Source organism: Rhinoraja longicauda, chromosome 2, assembly GCF_053455715.1.
Source record: "Rhinoraja longicauda isolate Sanriku21f chromosome 2, sRhiLon1.1, whole genome shotgun sequence".
NCBI classification, from domain to species: Eukaryota; Metazoa; Chordata; class Chondrichthyes; order Rajiformes; family Arhynchobatidae; genus Rhinoraja; species Rhinoraja longicauda.
The window spans coordinates 4,051,320-4,071,599 of record NC_135954.1 but is presented as its reverse complement, the minus strand read 5'-3'; the positions used below and the strand labels follow the sequence as shown (position 1 = coordinate 4,071,599).

At 51.8% G+C, this 20,280-nt stretch overlaps 1 protein-coding gene across 1 annotated transcript in view; it reads left to right on the top strand.

Moving 5' to 3' along the window:
* Positions 1-9,722, top strand: part of gcm2 (glial cells missing transcription factor 2) — a 14,860-nt gene extending 5,138 nt beyond the window's left edge. The window contains exons 3-5 of the mRNA XM_078426750.1: positions 2,373-2,485; positions 4,295-4,420; positions 8,832-9,722. Of these exons, the coding sequence (XP_078282876.1) occupies positions 2,373-2,485; positions 4,295-4,420; positions 8,832-9,722 (1,130 nt within the window). The remainder of the gene's footprint in view (positions 1-2,372; positions 2,486-4,294; positions 4,421-8,831) is intronic.
* The last annotated feature ends 10,558 nt before the right edge of the window (positions 9,723-20,280 follow it).

The window sequence follows — 20,280 nt, the reverse complement described above, 5'->3', positions numbered from 1 at the left end:
GGCCCTTCGAGCCAACACCGCCATTCATTGTGATCATGGCTGATCATCCACAATCAGTAACCCGTGCCTGCCTTCTCCCCTTATCCCCTGATTCCGCTAGCCCCTAGAGCTCTATCTAACTCTCTCTTAAATCCATCCAGTGAATTGGCCTCTATTGCCCTCTGTGGCAGAGAATTCCACAAATTCACAACTCTCTGGGTGAAAAAGTTCCTTCTCACCTCAGTTTTAAATGGCCTCCCCTTTATTCTTAGACTGTGTGGCCCCTGGTTCTGGAATCCTCCAACATTGGGAACATTTTTCCTGCATCTAGCTTGACCAGTCCTTTCATAATTTTATACGTCTCTATAAGATCCCTTCTCATCCTTCTAAACTCCAGTGAATACAAGCCCGGTCTTTCCAATCTTTCCTCGTATCTACCACCTTACTGCACCATCCCCATTCTTTACTTCATGACGTGGAAGAGGTCTATTGTCTTGTGCCAGTTAATTGGGCTCAGTGAAACTAATAGTTCTCACTCCACAAACAAATCTCTTTCAGTCAGTTCTAATCTTTGTTGTTGACGGCATAATATTGACAGTCGAGCTGAACGCTAACTGAAAATTGCCGGATAACTTCTGTGATAGTTAAGGGCACCAGAAAACCCAAATTACTAAACAACCATCAATGACTGGGCAGTAAAGTTGCTGCCTCACAGCGCCAGAGACCCGGGTTCCATGCTGACTACGGTCGCTGTCTGTACGGAGTTTGTACGTTCTCCCCGTGACCTGCGTGGGTTTCCTCCGAGATAGAAACATAGAAAAATAGGTGCAGGAGTAGGCCATTCGGCCCTTCGAGCCTGCACCACCATTCAATATGATCATGGCTGATCATCCAACTCAGTATCCCATACCTGCCTTCTCTCCATACCCCCTGATCCCTTTAGCCACAAGGGCCACATCTAACTCCCTCTTAAATATAGCCAATGAACTGGCCTCAACTACCTTCTGTGGCAGAGAATTCCACAGACTCACCACTCTCTGTGTGAAAAAAAACTTTCTCATCTCAGTCCTAAAAGACTTCCCCCTTATCCTTAATCTGTGACCCCTTGTTCTGGACTCCCCCAACATCGGGAACAATCTTCCTGCATCTAGCCTGTCCAACCCCTTAAGAATTTTGTAAGTTTCTATAAGATCCCCCCTCAATCTTCTAAATTCCAGCGAGTACAAGCCGAGTCTATCCAGTCTTTCTTCATATGAAGGAGATCTTCGGTTTCCTCCCGCACTCCAAAGACGTGCAGGTTTGTAGGCTAATTGGCTTGGTATAAATGTAAATTGTCCCTAGTGTGCGTAGCATTGTGTGAGTGTGCCCTGGTCGGTGCGGACTCAATGGGCCGAAGGGCCTGTTTCAGCGCAGTATCTCTAAACTAAACAAAACTGACTTTATCAGGCAACTGAACCAATTGCAAATATTTAAGTGTCATAGAGTCACACCACACAGAAATAGGCCCTTCGGCCCAACTTGCCTGTTCTATCCAAGAAGGGCGGCTTACACTAGTTGCATCCTACACACTATCGCTGTCTTTCCGCTGACTGGCTAGCACGCAACAAAAGCTTTTCACTGTACCTCGGTACACGTGACAATAAACTAAACTGAACTGAAACTGAACACTGGGGACAATTTACAGAAGCCAATTAACCTATAAACGTGTACTGTCTTTGGAGTGTAGGAGTGTGGGAGGAAACTGGAACACCCGGAGACAACCCACGCAGGTCACGGGGAGAACGTACAAACTCCGTACAGGCAGCAACAGTGCTAAGGATGGAACCCGGGTCTCTGGCGCTGTGAGGCAGCGACTCTACGAGGCAAAGAATGGGGCGACTAGGCTTGTATACACTGGAATTTAGAAGGATGAGAGGGGATCTTATCGAAACGTATAAGATTATTAAGGGGTTGGACACGTTAGAGGCAGGAAACATGTTCCCAATGTTGGGGGAGTCCAGAACTAGGGATCATAGTTTAAGAATAAGGGGTCGGCCATTTAGAACGGAGATGAGGAAAAACTTTTTCAGTCAGAGAGTTGTGAATCTGTGGAATTCTCTGCCTCAGAAGGCAGTGGAGGCCAATTCTCTGAATGCATTCAAGAGAGAGCTAGATAGAGCTCTTAACGATAGCGGAGTCAGGGGGTATGGGGAGAAGGCAGGAACGGGGTACTGATTGAGAATGATCAGCCATGATCACATTGAATGGCGGTGCTGGCTCGAAGGGCCGAATGGCCTCCTCCTGCACCTATTGTCTATTGTCTATTGTCTACCACTGAACCATTGTTGCCTACCTTGGTACACGTGATAATAATAAACTGAACGATGTTACATATACGTAGCTTTGTTTTCCAGAGAAAATCTGTCCGAACTGCAACTCGGGATTGGAGTTGGTTCCTTGTCGAGGACACAGTGGATATCCAGTGACTAACTTCTGGCGACTTGATACCAAAGCAATTTTCTTTCAGGTAAGGGTGGCACGGTGGCGTAGCAGTGGTGTTGCCAGCTTACAACTAGGGTTGCCAACTATCTCACTCCCAAATAAGGGACAAGGTAACGTCACCGCCCCGCGCCCCACGTGACCTCACCCAGCCAGCGGCCACGTGCTCCCACTCCACCAATGGCGGCCGCCCGGGCCGAGAAGCGGGTTGCTACGTAACCTCCGTTAGGTGGCGCCCGGGACTCCGGGCCTACACTGTCCGCACCTACACTGTCCGGGCCTACACTGTCCGGGCCTACACTGTCCGGGCCTACACTGTCCGGGCCTACACTGTCCGGGCCTACACTGTCCGGGCCTACACTGTCCGGGCCTACGCTGTCCGGGCCTACGCTGTCCGCACCTACACTGTCTGGGCCTACACTGTCCGGACCTACACTGTCCGGGCCTACACTGTCCGGGCCTACGCTGTCCGGGCCTACGCTGTCTGGGCCTACGCTGTCCGGGCCTACGCTGTCCGGGCCTACGCTGTCTGGGCCTACGCTGTCCGCACCTACACTGTCCGGGCCTACATTCTCCGGGCCTACACTGTCCGGACCTACACTGTCCGGGCCTACACTGTCGGGGGCTACAGCGGCCCCCGGGCCTAATACGGGACAAGAGCAGTCCCATGTGGGACAAACCACTTTAACCCAATATACAGGATGTCCCGGCTAATACGGGACAGTTGACAACCCTACTTACAACACCCGAGACCTGGGTTCGATCCTGACTACACGTGCTGACTGTAAGGAGTCTGTACGTTCTCCCCGTGACCTGCGTGGGTTTTCTCCATGATCTCCGGTTTCCTTCAAGATGTACTGGTTTGTAGCTTAAATTGGCTTCTGTAAATTGTCCCTTGTGTTCAGTTTAGTTTATTGTCACGTGTACCGAGGTACAGTGAAAAGCTTTTGTTACGTGCTAACCAGTCAGTGGAGATAAAGTGGTAGTATGTGGTATAGAACTAGTGTACGCCACTGTGCCGCCATCTTGGATAGAACGGGCACGTTGGGCTGAATGGCCTATTTCCGTGGGGTGTGACTCTATGACACTAAGTATTTGTTATCAGATTATATATTCTTCAGAATATGTACTATGTTTACGAATCCTGTTGTGCTACTGCTAATAAGACTTTCTTTGTTCTATCTGGGATATACACTGATCAGCCAAAACATTATGGCCTGATGACCCAAAACATTATGCCCACCTGCCTAATATGCTGTTGGTCCTCCGTGTGCAGCCCCATACGCAGCAGGGTGCGATGCACTGTGTATTGTGACACATTCCTCCCGTGACCACCATTAACATTTTCTGTGACTTGTGCCACAGTCGACCTTCTGTCGGTTCGGACCAGACGGGATAGCCTTCGTTGCCCTCGCGCATCGATGAGCCTTGGGCGCCCAACACCCAGTCTGTCGCCGGTTTGTGGTTTGTCCCTCCTCGGACCACTGTCGGTCGGTACTCACCACTGCTGACCGGGAGCACCCCACAAGCCTTGCCGTTTCAGAGATGCTCTGACCCAGTCGTCTGGCCATAACAATTTGGCCCTTGTCAAAGTCGCTCAGGTCTTTACTCCTGCCCATTTCTCCTGCATCCAACACGTCAACTTCAAGAACTGACTGTTCACTTGCTGCCTAATATATCCCACCCCTTGACAGGTGCCATTGTAACAAGATAATCAATGTTATTCACTTTGCCTGTCAGTGGTTATAATGTTTTGGCTCATCGGTGTATGTTTCTATGTTTCTATGTCCTGTGGGTCGGGCAGTTGTAAAGATTAAATGATGTGTTAAATACACAGGCCAAAGGAGTCCATGACCATCCGAGGCCAGAGAGCAAATCCGAAACAGAAACGAGGAGAAGTGCCGTTAAAAGATGCCTGTCCTCCCCGCACTTCACTCACAAGAAGAGGCAAATGGAATCAGAGGTAGGAGATGCACCACTAGGGGTTGCCAATTTCCTCACTCCCAAATAAGGGACAAAAGGTGACGTCACCGCCCCGCGCCCCACATGACCTCACCCAGCCAGCGGCCACGTGCTCCCGCTCCACCAATGGCGGCCTCCCGGGCCGGGAGGTAGGTTGCTAGGCAACCTCCATTAAGCAGCGCTCGGGCCTCCGGACCTACACTGTCCGGGCCTACAGCGTCCGCCAGGTGGAATTCTTAGATTATTGCTGATTGATTGAAAGATGCAGCATCGAAACAGGCCCTTTGGCTAGGGTTGCCAACTGCCCCGTATTAGCCAGGACATCCCGTATATTGGGCTAAATTGGTTTGTCCCCTGGGGGACGGCCCTTGTCCTGTATTAGGCCCAGGGGGCGCCAGAGGCTCGGACACTGTAGGCCCGGTGTCCGCTGTAGGCCCGGACACTGTAGGCCCGGACACTGTAGGCCCGGACACTGTAGGCCCGGACAGTGTAGGCCTGGACAGTGTAGGCCTGGAGGCCCGGGCGTCGCCTAACGGAGGTTGCCTAGCAACCCGCCTCCCGGCCCGGGCGGCCGCCATTGATGGAGCAGGAGCACGAGGCCGCTGGCTGGGTGAGGTCACGTGAGGCGCGGGGCGGTGACGTCACCTTTTGTCCCTTATTTGGGAGTGAGAAAGTTGGCAACCCTACCTTTGGCCCAACGCTGACCATCGATCGCCCGTTCACTCTAGTCCCATGTTATCCCACCTTCCCATTCACTCTCTACACACGAGGGGACAATTAACAAAGTTTTTTTACCCAGTGTTGGGGAATCAAGAGTCAGAGGACATTGGTTTAAGGTGAGAAGGAAAAGATCTAATAGGAGGAAGTCACAAAATTCTGGAGTAACTCAGCGGGTCAGGCAGCATCTCAGGAGAGAAGGGATGGGTGACGTTCTTCAGTCTGAAGAAGAGTCTCGACCCGAAACGTCACCCATTCCTTCTCTTCCGAGATGCTGCCTGACCCGCTGAGTTACTCCAGCATTTTGTGTCCACCTTCGATTTTAAACCAGCATCTGCAGTTTTTTTTCTTAACAGGAGCCTGAGGGGTAACTTTTTATCCCAATCAATTGACTAGACCCTAGACAATAGACAATAGCCAATAGGTGCAGGAGGAGGCCATTCGGCCCTTCGAGCCAGCACCGCCATTCAATGTGATCATGGCTGTTAATTCTCAATCAGTACCCTGTTCCTGCCTTCTCCTCATACCCCCTGACTCCGCTATCCTTAAGAGCTCTATCTAGCTCTCTCTTGAATGCATTCAGAGAATTGGCCTCCACTGCCTTCTGAGGCAGAGAATTCCACAGATTTACAACTCTCTGACTGAAAAAGTTTTTCCTCATCTCCATTCTAAATGGCCTACCCCTTATTCTTAAACTGTGGCCCCTGGTTCTGGACTCCCCCAACATTGGGAATATGTTTCATGCCTCTAACGTGTCCAACCCCTTAATAATCTTATACGTTTCGATGTATGAATGCTGGACGTTTCCTTTCTTTGAGGCATCAAAAGCAGTCCACCTCTCGGATATTATACGCTTAACAGATATACAAAGTTTATTTCATCATATTTTATACCAAACATTCAACTGTGTACATGTCAACAGATTTCACAAAGAAAAGAATTGACATTGAAAATGATTAACATAGCAAAAGATCTTTGGATCGCAGGAGGATGAGGGATGATCTTATCGAGGTGTACCTGAATAGATCGGGTAGACACACAGTGTATCTTGCCCAGAGTAGGAGAATCACTGACCAGAGGGCATAGACAATAGACAACAGACAATAGACAATAGACAATAGGTGCAGGAGTCGGCCATTCGGCCCTTCGAGCCAGCACCACCATTCAATGTGATCATGGCTGATCATTCTCAATCAGTACCCCGTTCCTGCCTTCTCCCCGTACCCCCTGACTCCACTATCTTTAAGAGCTCTATCTAGCTCACTCTTAGAAACATCCAGAGAATTGGCCTCCACTGCCTTCTGAGGCAGAGAATTCCACAGATTCACAACTCTCTGGGGGAAGGCGTAGGTTTAAGGTGAGGGGGGGGAAATTTAACAGGAACCTGAGGGGCTGCTTTATTTACACAAAGGGCGGTGGGTGTATGGAACGGGCTTGCAAGAGGAGGTAGTTGAGGCAGGGACTATAACAGCATTTAAAAGTCACTTGTACAGGTACATGGATAGGAAAAGTTTAGAGAGAAATGGGCCAAACGCTGGCAAATGATACTACCTGCCTCAACATTTAGGAAACATTTGGACAGGTACATGGATAGGAAAGGTTTGGAGGGATGTGGAGGGTGAGGGGAGATCTTACAGAGGTGCACAAAATCATGAGAGGAATAGATCGGGTAGACGCACAGAGTCTTTTACCCAGAGTAGGGGAATTGAGGACCAGAGGACATAGGTTCAAGGTGAAGGGGAAAAGATTTAATAGGAATCTGAGGAGTAACCTTTTCACACAGAGGGTGGTGGGTGTATGGAACGAGCTGCCAGAGGAGGTAGTTGAATGACTCTGTATGACACTATGACTTATGGATGCTGATATTTACAAGAGGGCAAGCTAACAATCTGAAGCAATCAGTGGATTGTGCAATTCTCTGCCTCAGAAGTGGAATTCTCTGTCTCAGAAGGCAGTGGAGGCCAATTCTCTGAATGCATTCAAGAGGGAGCTAGATAGAGCTCTTAAGGATAGCGGAGTCAGGGGGTATGGGGAGAAGGCAGGAGCGGGGTGCTGAGTGAAAATGATCAGGCATGATCACATTGCATGGCGGTGCTGGCTCGAAGGGCCGAATGGCCTCCTCCTGCACTTATTGTCTATTGTCTATTGAAGCAATCAGTGGAGGCCAATTCACTGGATGAATTTAAAAGAGAGTTAGATAGGTGACGTTTCGTGTTGAGACCCATCTTCAGACTGAGCAGACACATGGAGAGGATAGGTTTGGAGGGATATGGGCCAAACACAGGCAGGTGGGACCAGTGCAGATGGAGCAAGTTGGTCGGTGTGGGCATTCAGATGAGGGGCCTGTTTCCACGCTGTATGACTCTACCTATGTGAAACACAATCTGTGTAGATGTCTTACAGGGTAATTAATTGCACTGTTATTAATTTAGTTTTAGTTTTTTAGATACAGAGTGGGAAAAAGGCCCTTTGGCCCACCCAGTCCATGCCAACCAGCGATCCGCACACTCTGACACTATCCCTACACATGAGAGACACTCTACAATTTTACCAAGTCAATGGATGCTACGAACGTCCACATCTTTGGAGTGTGGGAGGAAGCCGGAGCGCCCGGAGAAAACCAGGACCAGGGGGCCACAGTTTAAGAATAAGGGGTAGGCCATTTGGATCGGAGATGAGGAAATAAAATTTCACCCAGAGAGTTGTGAAGCTGTGGAATTCTCTGCCTCAGAAGGCAGTGGAGGCCAATTCTCTGGATGCTTTCAAGAGAGAGCTAGATGGAGCTCTTAAGGATAGCGGAGTCAGGGGGGTATGGGGAGAAGGCAGGAACGGGGTACTGATTGAGAATGATCAGCCATGAAGTCTGAAGAAGGGTCTCGACCCGAAACGTCACCCATTCCTTCTCTCCTGAGATGCTGCCTGACCTGCTGAGTTACTCCAGCATGTTGTGAATAAAAACCTTCGATTTGTACCAGCATCTGCAGTTATTTTCTTACACGGCCATGATCACAGTGATCTGTCTATTGTCTGACAGTGAACTGTCTATTGACTACCGTCTACAAAAATGGGGCGATCGTACAAACTCCATGCAGACAGCACCCATAGTCAGGATGGAACCCGGGTCTCGGGCGCCGTGAGGCAGCAACCCAAGTCAAGTCAATAAGTATAAGACGATAACTGCAGATGCTGGTACAAATCGAAGGTATTTATTCACAAAATGCTGGAGTAATTCAGCAGGTCAGGCAACATCTCGGGAGAGAAGGAATGGGCGACGTTTCGGGTCGAGACCCTTCAGTCTGAAGAAGGGTCTCGACCCTGAAACGTCACCCATTCCTTCTCTCCGGAGATGCTGCCTGACCTGCTGAGTTACTCCACCTATACCCTTCCTTTGTCCCGCCCCCCTGACATCAGTCTGAAGAAGGGTCTCACCCCGAAACGTCATCCATTCCTTCTCTCCCGAGATGCTGTCTGACCTGCTGAGTTACTCCAGCATTTTGTGAATAAGTACAAGTCAAGTCAAGTCAAGTCAAGTCAAGTTTATTTGTCACATACACATACACGATGTGCAGTGAAATGAAAGTGGCAATGCCTGCGGATTGTGCAAAAAAAAGAATCACAGTTACAGCATATAAATAAAAGTTAACCCCCATCTTGGTTCACCTTGGTTAATCTGGATGTCATTTGATTCATTGCAGGCGAGCAGATACCATGACAGTGGAGGTCTCTTCAGCGGCCTCCACCACCTGCCTTGCCTGGAGGCCGCGGACAGGTACGGCCTGATTGCCGGGGAACCGAGCTTCCCCGTCCCAACAACACACCAGTTCTCGCCGTTCCAAAACGCCGAGGCCTACAAGCCCGCCTACGACCCAGCCGGCAACGTCGGCGAAGCGGCCTCACCCCTCCAGAAGGTCACTTGCCACCCGAGGATCTACGTGCCCCGGGGGTCGTGCGGCTACGAGTTTGCCGTGCCCGGCTACCTGGGCTCCGCCGCCTACCCGTCTCTCTACAAGGACTCGGCGTGCGCCCAGCCCGAGGGCGACTCGGGGAAGACGTGCGGGCAGCTGGGCGCGCCCCAGCTCAACGGGGCCGGCGCCGCCAACGTCCACGGGCGCGACTTTGACAAGCATCCCGGCTGGAAGCAGATACTGAAAGGGGGATACGGCGACCGGGGCGAGTGCGGGCGCCTCACGCCCGACGGCGGCCATTACTACGGCGGCGACTTCCCTTGCCGGTTGGCCGGTGCCGGCTCCACTCCGCCGGCCTTGCAGACCATCATCACCACCACCACCAAGGTCTCCTACCAAACCTACAAGCCCATGAGCAAGTTTGGAGACAACGTTGGCGACGCCAAAAACCTGCCCAACTGCAGCCACTTGGCAGAGGCCGTGACCCCCGGCGTTTATCCCGAGTCAAAGTACCAAGAGGACAGTGGCGTGGTCAGGCCGTCTCTGGCCTACCCGCAGGAAGGACCCTCGAAGCCAGACAGGCTCGACGGCCTGGACAACTACAGATACGGGAGCTGCTCCTCGCACTCCTACCCCGAGCGTCCAGTACATCCCTTCAGATACGACGGCGGGGAATACTGACGAAGGACGGAACGGGTTTTGTTTCAATAGACAATAGACAGTCACATGGATATGACAGGTTTAGAGGGATATGGGCCAAATGCAAGCCGGTGGGACTAGTGTCGATGGGGCAAGTTGGGCCAAAGGGCCTGTTTCCACGCTGTATCACTCTATGATACTAGTCCTGTATAATCAGGCAGTGCGTGCTGGTGTTAATTGCAGGATGGTGATTTAAGACTTTCGAGAATCACCTTCACTTGTCCCATCCCAATAGACAATAGACAATAGGTGCAGGAGGAGGCCATTCGGCCCTTCGAGCCAGCACCGCCATTCAATGTGATCATGGCTGATCATTCTCAATCAGTACCCCTTTCCTGCCTTCTCCCCATACCCCCTGACTCCGCTATCCTTAAGAGCTCTATCCAGCTCTCTCTTGAATGCATTCAGAGAATTGGCCTCCACTGCCTTCTGAGGCAGAGAATTCCACAGATTCACAACTCTCTGGCTGAAAAGGTTTTTCCTCATCTCCGTTCTAAATGGCCTACCCCTTATTCTTGAACTGTGGCCCCTAGTTCTGGACTCCCCCCAACATTGGGAACATGTTTCCTGCCTCTAACGTGTCCGACCCCTTATCCCCATCAGTGCGAGATGGAGCCCGGTGAAGATAGTCTAAGGGGTCTCCCATGTGGCGGATGGTAGATCGGGACAGCTCTCCAGTTGGTTGGTAGGACGGCTCAGTTGCCTGATGGCAGCCGGGGAGAAACTGTCCCGGAATCTGGAGGTGTGCATGTAAACTGATCCGTTCCATCACCAACTGGACAGTGGTTCTGACCCACCATCTGAAGAAGTCTGAAGAAAGATCTTCACCCGAAATGTCACCTATCCATGTTCTCCAGAGATGCTGCCTGACCCACTGAGTTACTCCAGCACTCTGTGAAACGTCACCTGTCCACGTTCTCCACAGAGATGCTGCCTGACCCGCTGAGTTACTCCAGCACTCTGTGAAACGTCACCTATCCATGTTCTCCAGAGATGCTGCCTGACCCACTGAGTTACTCCAGCACTCTGTGAAACGTCACCTATCCATGTTCTCCCGAGATGCTGCCTGACCCGCTGAGTTACTCCAGCATTTTGTGTCTCCCATCTACCTCATTGGAGACCCTTGAACTATCTTCAGTCGGACTTTACTAGACTGTATCTTGCACGAAACGCTATTCCCTTTATTCTGTATCTGTACACTGTGAACAGCTTGATTGTAATCATGTACAGTCTTTCCGTTGACTGGTCAGCACGCAAAAAAATATTTTCACTGTACCTCGGTACACGTGACAATAAACTAAACAAATTATTTTCATTGTCACCACTCAAGATCCTCATCCTTTATGTAGAACTTACCTCTTACATTGATGTACTTTAAAGATCAATATTTCAATCCACTAAGGACCTGACTTGCAAGATACCCACGTTAATCTAAGGTGAGAGATATGTGTACTCTGAGACATGCAATTTTAGCCCTGCTATTAACTAAAATGTACACTATCTTGGGATCACTAAGATGGCACCCAACCTGCAATCACATAGAAACAAAGAAAATAGGTGCAGGAGGAGGCCATTCAGCCCTTCGAGCCAGCACCGCCATTCATTGTGATCATGGCTGATCATCCACAATCAGTAACCTGTGCCTGCCTTCTCCCCATATCCCTTTATTCCACTAGCCCCTAGAGCTCTATCTAACTCTCTTTTAAATTCATTCCAGTGAATTGGCCTCCACTGCCCTCTGTGGCAGAGAATTCCACAAATTCACAACTCTCTGGGTGAAAAAGTTCCTTCTCAACTCAGTTTTAAATGGCCTCCCCTTTATTCTTAGACTGTGTGTGGCCCCTGGTTCTGGACTCCCCCAACATTGGGAAATTTTTTCCTGTATCTGGCTTGTCCAGTCCTTTACCCCTCGGATTCCTATTAAATCTTCCCCCCCCCCCTTTCACCTTGAACCTATGTCCTCTGGTCCTCGATTCCCCGAATTCTGGACAAGAGACTCTACCCAATCTATTCCTCACATGATTTTTTTACCTGATGATCATGGGTTGAGGTGGTGAGCACTAGAAAACAGAGACATTTTTCCTATAACTCATGCTGCTATAGGAAGAATGCCATTAAGCTGGAAAGGGTGCAGAGAAGATTACGAGGATGTTGCCAGGACTTGAGGGCCTGAGCTATAGAGAGATTCAACAAGCCAGGACATTATTCCTTGGCTGAGGGATGACCTTATTAGGGTTGCCAACTGTCCCGTATTAGCCGGGATATCTCGTTTTTTGGGCTAAATTGGTTTGTCCCGTACGGGACCACTCTTGGCCCGTATTAGGCCTGGGGGGAGGCGCTGTAGGCCCGGACATTGTAGGCCCGGACACTGCAGGCCCGGACAGTGTGGGCGCGGACACTGTAGGCTCGGACACTGCAGGCCCGTACACTGCAAGCCCCGGACACTGTTGCCCGGACACTGTAGGCCCGGACACTGTGGGCACGGACACTGTAGGCCCGGACACTGTAGGCCCGGACAGTGTAGGCCCGGACACTGCAGGCCCGGACACTGCAAGCCCCGGACACTATAGGCCCGGACACTGTAGGCTCGGTCACTGTAGGCCCGGACACTGTACGTTCGGACACTGCAGGCCCGGACACTGCAGGCCCGGACACTGCAGGCCCGGACACTGCAGGCCCGGACACTGTAGGCCCGGACACTGTAGGCCCGGACACTGTAGGCTTGGTCACTGTAGGCCCGGACACTGTACGTTCGGACACTGCAGGCCCGTACACTGCAGGCCCGGACACTGCAGGCCCGGACACTGTAGGTCCGGACACTGTAGGCCCGGACACTGTAGGCCCGGACACTGTAGGCCCGGACACTGTATGTTCGGACACTGCAGGCCCGGACACTGCAGGCCCGGACACTGTAGGCCCGGACGCTGTAGGCCCGGACGCTGTAGGCCCGGACACTGTAGGCCCGGACACTGTAGGTCCAGAGGCCCAGTTGCCGCCTAACGGAGGTTACGTAACAACCCGCTCCCGGCCCGGGCGGCCGCCATTGGTGGAGCAGGAGCACGTGGCCGCTGGCTGGGTCACGATGGGCGCGGGGCGGTGACATCACCTTGTCCCTTATTTGGGAGTGAGGAAGTTGGCAACCCCTATACCTTGCAGAGGTGCATAGAATCATCAGGGGAATAGATAAGGTGAATACACAGTCTTTTACGTAGAGTGGGGGAATCAAGAACCAGAGGAGCTAGGTTTAAGCTGAGATGGGGAAAGATTGAATGGGAACCTGAGGGGCGACATCTTCGCTCGGAGGGTAGTGGGTGTATGGAACGAGCTGCTAGAGGAGGTTGTTGGGGCTGGTACTTTTCCTCATCGGATGGTTCACCTTGTTGTGGTGAAGATGCTTGCGTGCCCCCATGATTCCGTCGGAAGCACGAGCTTCTGGTAGGGCCACCCATGGCGGTAAGGTCCGGACCAAGAACGATCCAACGTACAAGACCTCAACGGCAGACCAGGCGGACAAAGTTATCTTGAACTCAACGGCTGTGAAGGCGGATGTAGGCAGCAACAGGTCTATCAGCCCTAATCGTCTCAGTTCCCTTACCATTGGAATGAGTTGATTGATTGATTTGTGAAGGACCGTGTGCTTCTTGGAGTGCAACGTCAATTACACGTTAAACACACGCACGCACACACAGGCGTCTTCGTTCTGACATCGGAACTTAGACCAACATCCTCCACCTCGAGGGTTAGCCACCACGACGACGACAACAGCATTTAAAATCAAACTGATCTCCCGGTGGCTGAGCACTTCAACTCCCCCTCCCACTCCCAGTCTGACCTTTCTGTCATGGGCCTCCTCCAGTGCCATAGTGAGGCCCACCGGAAATTGGAGAAACAGCACCTCATATTTCGCCTGGGCAGTTTGCAGCCCAGCGGTATGAACATCGACTTCTCCAACTTTAGATAGTTCCTCTGTCCCTCCCTTCCCCTCCCCCTTCCCAATCTCCCTCTATCTTCCTGTCTCCACCTATATCCTTCCTTTGTCCCGCCCCCCTGACATCAGTCTGAAGAAGGGTCTCGACCCGAAACGTCACCCATTCCTTCCCTCCCGAGATGCTGCCTGACCTGATGAGTTACTCCAGCATTTTGTAAATAAAAACCTTTGATTTGTACCAGCATCTGCAGTTATCTTCTTATAGCATTTAAAAGACACCTGGACAGGCACACCCTCAGAATAAAAGGGCGTAACTTTGGAAAGGAGATGAGGAGGAATTTCTTTCTTCACTGCCTGCTGTACCTGCATGCTTCCTTTCAGTGACTGATGCACTAGGACACCTAGATCTCGATGTACTTCCCCTTTTCCTAACTTGACATTCGATGGGCCAAATGACCTACTTCTGTTCCTAGGACCTATGAATATGATGAAGTGCTGGAGTAACATGGGTAGGTGACGTTTCACAGAGTGCTGGAGTAACTCAGCGGGTCAGGCAGCATCTCTGGAGAACATGGATCGGTGACGTTAAGGGTCGGGACTCTTCTTCAGCTGGTGGTTCTGTTATACTGACCCAAGATCGAAACATCACCTATCCATGTTCCCCAGAGTTGCTGTGCGTAAATTAACCCCACTTGCCCACATTTAGACCATATCCCTCGAAAAAGAATAAAATCCAAAAGGCATGTGGGTTTGTGGGCTAATTAGCCCTCTGCAAATTGACCCTGGTGTGTTCAGGGAGTAGATGCGAAAGTGGGAAAACATGTTCTAAAGATGCCCCAAGGTTTTTTCACACCGATAAAGCTCCTCAGAATAAATATCACCAGCAGCTTCTCCTGGACCACCCATATTTAAACAACGCCAAGAAATCACACCAACGCCTCGACTTGCTTAGGAGGTTCGGCATGTCCCCAACAACTCTCACCAACTTCTACAGATGCGCCCTAGACAGCATTTTACCGGGATGCATCACAGCACGGTTTGGGAACAGCTCCATCCAAGACCATGAGAAACTGCAGAGAGTTGTGGACGCAGCCCAGACCATCGCACAAACCAACCTCCCTTCCACCGACTCCATCTACACCTCACGCTGCCTCGGCAAGGCCAGCAGCATCATCAAGGACCAGTCTCACTTCTCCCCTCTCCCATCGGGCAAGATGTACAGAAGTGTGAAAACGCACAGCTCCAGATTCAGGGACAGTTTCTTCCCAGCTGTTATCAGGCAACTGAACCATCCTACCACAACCAGAGAGTAGTCGAGTCGACCCAGCAGCCTTGACCCACTGCAGTTCGTCTACCCCCACAACTATGGTTGCCAACTGTCTCTTATTAGCTAGGACATCCTGTATTTTGGGTTAAATTGGTTTGTCCCATGCGGGATCGCTCTTGTCCCGTATTAGGCCCGGGAAGCGCTGTAGGCCCGGATGCTGTGGGCCCCGACACTGTAGGCCCGGACACTGTAGGCCCGGACACTGTAGGCCCAGGCACTGTAGGCCCGGATACTGTAGGCCCGGACACTGTAGGCCCGGTCACTGTAGGCCCGGATACTGTAGGCCCGGACACTGTAGGCCCGAACACTGTAGGCCCTGATGCTGTAGGCCCGGACACTGTAGGCCCTGATGCTGTAGGCCCCGGCAGTTTAGGTCCCGACACTCTAGGTTTCAGACATTGTAGCTTCGGACAGTCTAGGTCTGGAGGCCCGGGCGCCACCTAACGGAGGTTGCTTATCAACCCGCCTCCCGGCCCGGTCGGCCGCCATTTTGGTGGAGCGGGAGCTCGTGGCCGCCGGCTGGGTGAGGTCACGCGGGGCGCAGGGCGGTGACGTCACCTTGTCCTGTATTTGGGAGTGAGATAGTTTGCAACCCCTAGCCACAACAGGTCCACGGAGGATGCCATCGCCCGAGGCCAGCACTCATCCCTGGAACACTTGGATAAGTGAGACACCTGCATCAGACTCTAGCTCTGCCATTATACCATCCATTATACCGTCCAAGCTCATCACCAAACCCGCGGGACTTGGCGTCAGCACTCATCTCATGCAACTGGATCCTTGACTTTCTGACCAACAGACTTACCCCAATCAGTGGGGAAAGGGGGCAAAAGGGGACGTTGCACCACAGAGAGCATACTGACATACGGCATCTATGTGCGGTATCTCAGCGGACAGGAGAGCTCTTCAGCGGGTCGTCTGCAGAGCGCAGAGGATCATTGGGACAAGGCTACCAGCCCTTGAGGACATCTACAACGTGCGCTGCCTCAGGAAAGCCACCAGCATCTACAAGGACTCCACACACCCGTGCCACCGTCTGTTTGAACCCCTTCCATCTGACAGACGGTACAAGGCCTTCTACGCCCGCACCTCCAGACTAAGGAACAGCTTCATCCCCAGAGCTATAGCTGCTCTGAATCTGTCCCGCTGAGAGCCCCCCATGATCTGTCTTTGCCTCCAGGGTCATCTGGCACAACTGACCACTGCATGAACCTGTTTTTGCACTTTTACCTCGTTCACCCTTTTCTTTTTCCCTTCTTGTTGTCTACATGTTCGACGTGATTTATTTAAATATTTGATTTGATAGCATCGAAATGGAAGCGACAATCAAACTCTCGTTGTACTTGTACAATGACAATAAAGGACATTGTATTGTAAATCATCCTCCACGATAATGCTCAACAAAGGTTTGTGGTGAAGGGGAAAAGGTTTCATGGGAACCTGAGGGGCAACCCTTTTGACACAGAGGGTGGTGGGCGTACGGAACGAGCTGCCGGTGTAGGTAGTCGAGGCTGGGACTATCCCAACGTTTAAGAAACAGACAGGTACATGGATAGGGCAGGTTTAGAAAATATGGACCAAACGCAGGCAGGTGGGACCAGTGTCGATGGGACATTGTTGGCCGGTGTGGGCAAGTTGGGCCGCAGGGCCTTTTCCACGCTGTATCACTCTGTGACTCTATGACTCAACACTGGTGTTCTGCAAGGCTGCGTTCTCAGCCCCCTTGTATGCCCACGACTGTGCAACCACGTACACATCTAATTCCATTTACAAATTCGCAAACGACCACTATTGCGGGCGGGCCGGATATCGAATAAGACGGAGTCGGATGAGAGCGAGTCAGTGTGTTCCAGGCACCCACAACTCTGTGTAAACAACTTGCCGCACACAACTCCATTAACCTTTACTCCTCTCGCCTTATAATTACAACTATGCCCTCTAGTGTTGGTAGGGGTTGCCAACTATCTCACTGCCAAATAAGGGACAAAGGGTGACGTCACCGCCCCGCGCCCCACGTGACCTCGCCCGGTCAGCAGCCACGTGCTCCCGCTCCACCAATGGCGGCCGCCCGGGCCGGGAGGCGGGTTGCTACGCAACCTCCGTCAGGCGGCGCCTGGGCTTCCGGACCTACACTGTCCGGGCCTACAGTGTACGGGCCTACATTGTCCGGGCCTACACTGTCCAGGTCTACACTGTCCGGACCTACAGTGTCCGGGACTACACTGTCCGGACCTACAGCGTAGGGGCCTACACTGTCTGGGCCTACACTGTCCGGGCCTATACTGATGGGCCTACAGCGTCAGGGCCTACAGCGTCCGGGCCTACACTGTCCAGGACTACACTGTCCGGGCCTATACTGTCCAGACTTACCCCTCCGGACCTACAGTGTCCGGGCCTACACAGTCCGGGACTACACTGTCCAGACCTACACTGTCCTGACCCACAGCGTACGGGCCTACACTGTCCGGGCCTACACTGTGCGGGCCTACAATGTCAGGACCTACACTGTCTGGGCCTACACTGTCCGGGCCTACACTGTCCGGGCCTACACTGTCCGGGCCTACACTGTCCGGACCTACAGAGTACGGGCCGACAGCGTCCGGGTCTACACTGTCCGGGCCTGCACTGTCCAGACCTACGGCGTTCGTGTCTACACTGTCCGGGCCTGCACTCTCCGGGCCTATAGCGCCCACGGCCTAATACGGGACAAGGGCGGTCCCGTACGGGACAAACCAATTTAGCCCAAAATACGGGATGTCCTGGCAAATACGGGCAGTTGGCGACCCTAAGTGTTGGACATTTCCCACCCTGGGGTAAAAGGTTCCAACTGTCTAGCCTATCTATGCCTTTCATAATTTTATAAAACTTCTATCAAGTCTCCCTCTCAACCTCTGACGTTCCAGAGAAAACAATCCAAGTCACCCAACCTCTCCCTGCAGCTAATACCCCCTAATGGCTCGAAGGGCCGAATGGTCTACTCCTGCACCTATTGTCTATTGTCTAATCCAGGCAGCGCACTGGTCAACCTCCTCTGCACTCCTCCCCAAAGCCTCCACATCTTTCCTCTCATCGGGCAAACAGAATCGGGCTGTCGGGAGGCCGTGGGCGCTATAGGCCCGGAGAGTGCAGGCCCGGACAGTGTAGGCACGAACGCCGTAGGTCTGGACAGTGGCGCAGCGGTAGAGTTGCGGTATTACAGCGAATGCAGCGCCGGAGACCCGGGTTCCATCCTGACTACGGGTGCTGATGTCTGTACCCAGAGTTCACCCAGAGAGTTGTGAACTTGTGGAATTCTCTGCCACAGAAGGCAGTGGATGCCAAATCACTGGATGGATTTAAGAGAGAGTTCGATAGAGCTCTAGGGGATCCTGGAGTCAAGGGATATGGGGAGAAGGCAGGCACGGGTTACTGATTGTGGATGATCAGCCATGATCACAATGAATGGCGGTGCTGGATCGAAGGGCCAAATGGCCTCCTCCTGTACCTATTTTCTATGTTTCTATGTTTCCAGGAGTTTGTACGTTCTCCCCGTGACCTGCGTGGGTTTTCTCCGAGATCTTCGGTTTCCTCCCACACTCCAAAGATGTGCAGGTTTGTAGGTTAATTGGTTTGGTAAATGTAAACATTGTCCCTAGTGGGTGTTGATGTGCGGGGATCATTGGTCGGCGCGGACCCGGTGGGCCGAAAGGGCATGTTTCTGCACTGCATCTCTAAACTAAACTAAACTAAACTGCACACAACACTCCAAATGCAGCCTGACCAAAGTCCTGCAGAGCTGCAGCATAACTTCCAAGACAAAGTAGATAGTGATGGACCTCAGGAAACAAAACTGAACTAGACAGATTGCTGCCCAAAAGCATCAGTAGATACAGTAGATTGTTAGATAGAGTAGATTGTTAGATAGAGCTGTCGGGGCTAGCGGAATCAAGGGGTATGGGGAGAAGGCAGGCACGGGTTACTGATTGTGGAAGATCAGCCATGATCACAATGAATGCCAGTGCTGGCTCGAAGGGTTGAATGGCCTCCTCCTGCACCTATTTTCTATGTTTTTATGTTAGATCTGGGTCCGATCCAGACTACGGAGTTTGTACATTCACCCCCTGCCTGACCCACTGGGGTGTCTCCGAGATCTCCAAAGGATGAGAGGAGATCTTATTGAAACATATAAGATTATTAAGGGGTTGGACACGTTAAAGGCAGGAAACATGTTCCCGATGTTGGGGGAGTCCAGAACCAGGGGCCACAGTTTAAGAATAAGGGGTAGGCCATTTAGAACGGAGATGAGGAAATACTTTTTCAGTCAGAGAGTTGTGAATCTGTGGAATTCTCTGCCTCAGAAGGCAGTGGAGGCCAATTCTCTGGATGCTTTCAAGAGAGAGCTAGATAGAGCTCTTACGGATAGCGGAGTCAGGGGGTACGGGGAGAAGGCAGGAACGGGGTTCTGATTGAGAATGATCAGCCATGATCACATTGAATGGCCGTGCTGGCTCGAATGGCCAAATGGCCCACTCCTGCACCTATTGTCTATTGTCTATTATCTTCGGTTACCTCCCACATTCTAAGACGTGCAGGAGATTGTAGGTTAATTGGCTTGGTTTCAGTCTAAATTGTCCCTAGTGTGTGTGTGTGCGTGTAGGATAGCGTCAGTGTGCGGGGATCGCTGGTCGGAGCGGACTCAGTGGGCCGAAGGGCCTGTTGCCACGCTGCAGCTCGAAACTAAAGTGGATGGAAGAATAAAATTGTCAAAGTTCAATCTCCGTTCGAGATTAGGGTTGGGGCCATCCATGTGTTGGACAATAGACAATAGGTGCAGGAGGAGGCCATTCGGCCCTTCGAGCCAGCACCGCCATTCAATGTGATCATGGCTGATCATTCTCAATCAGTACCCCGTTCCTGCCCTCGCCCCTGTTGGAAGAGTGAGAGGGAGAACAATACTCCTATGAGGCTCCGTGACGCCTCATGCAACGAGGCATGCAGGTACAGCAGGCAGTGAAGAAAGCCAATGGAATGTTGGCCTTCATAACAAGAGGAGTTGAGTATAGGAACAAAGAGGTCCTTCTGCAGTTGTACAGGGCCCTAGTGAGACCGCACCTGGAGTACTGTGTGCAGTTTTGGTCTCCAAATTTGAGGAAGGACATTCTTGCTATTGAGGGCGTGTAGCGTAGGTTTACTAGGTTAATTCCCAGAATGGCGGGACTGTCATATGTTGAAAGACTGGAGCGACTAGGCTTGTATACACTGGAATTTAGAAGGATGAGAGGGGATCTTATCGAAACGTATAAGAT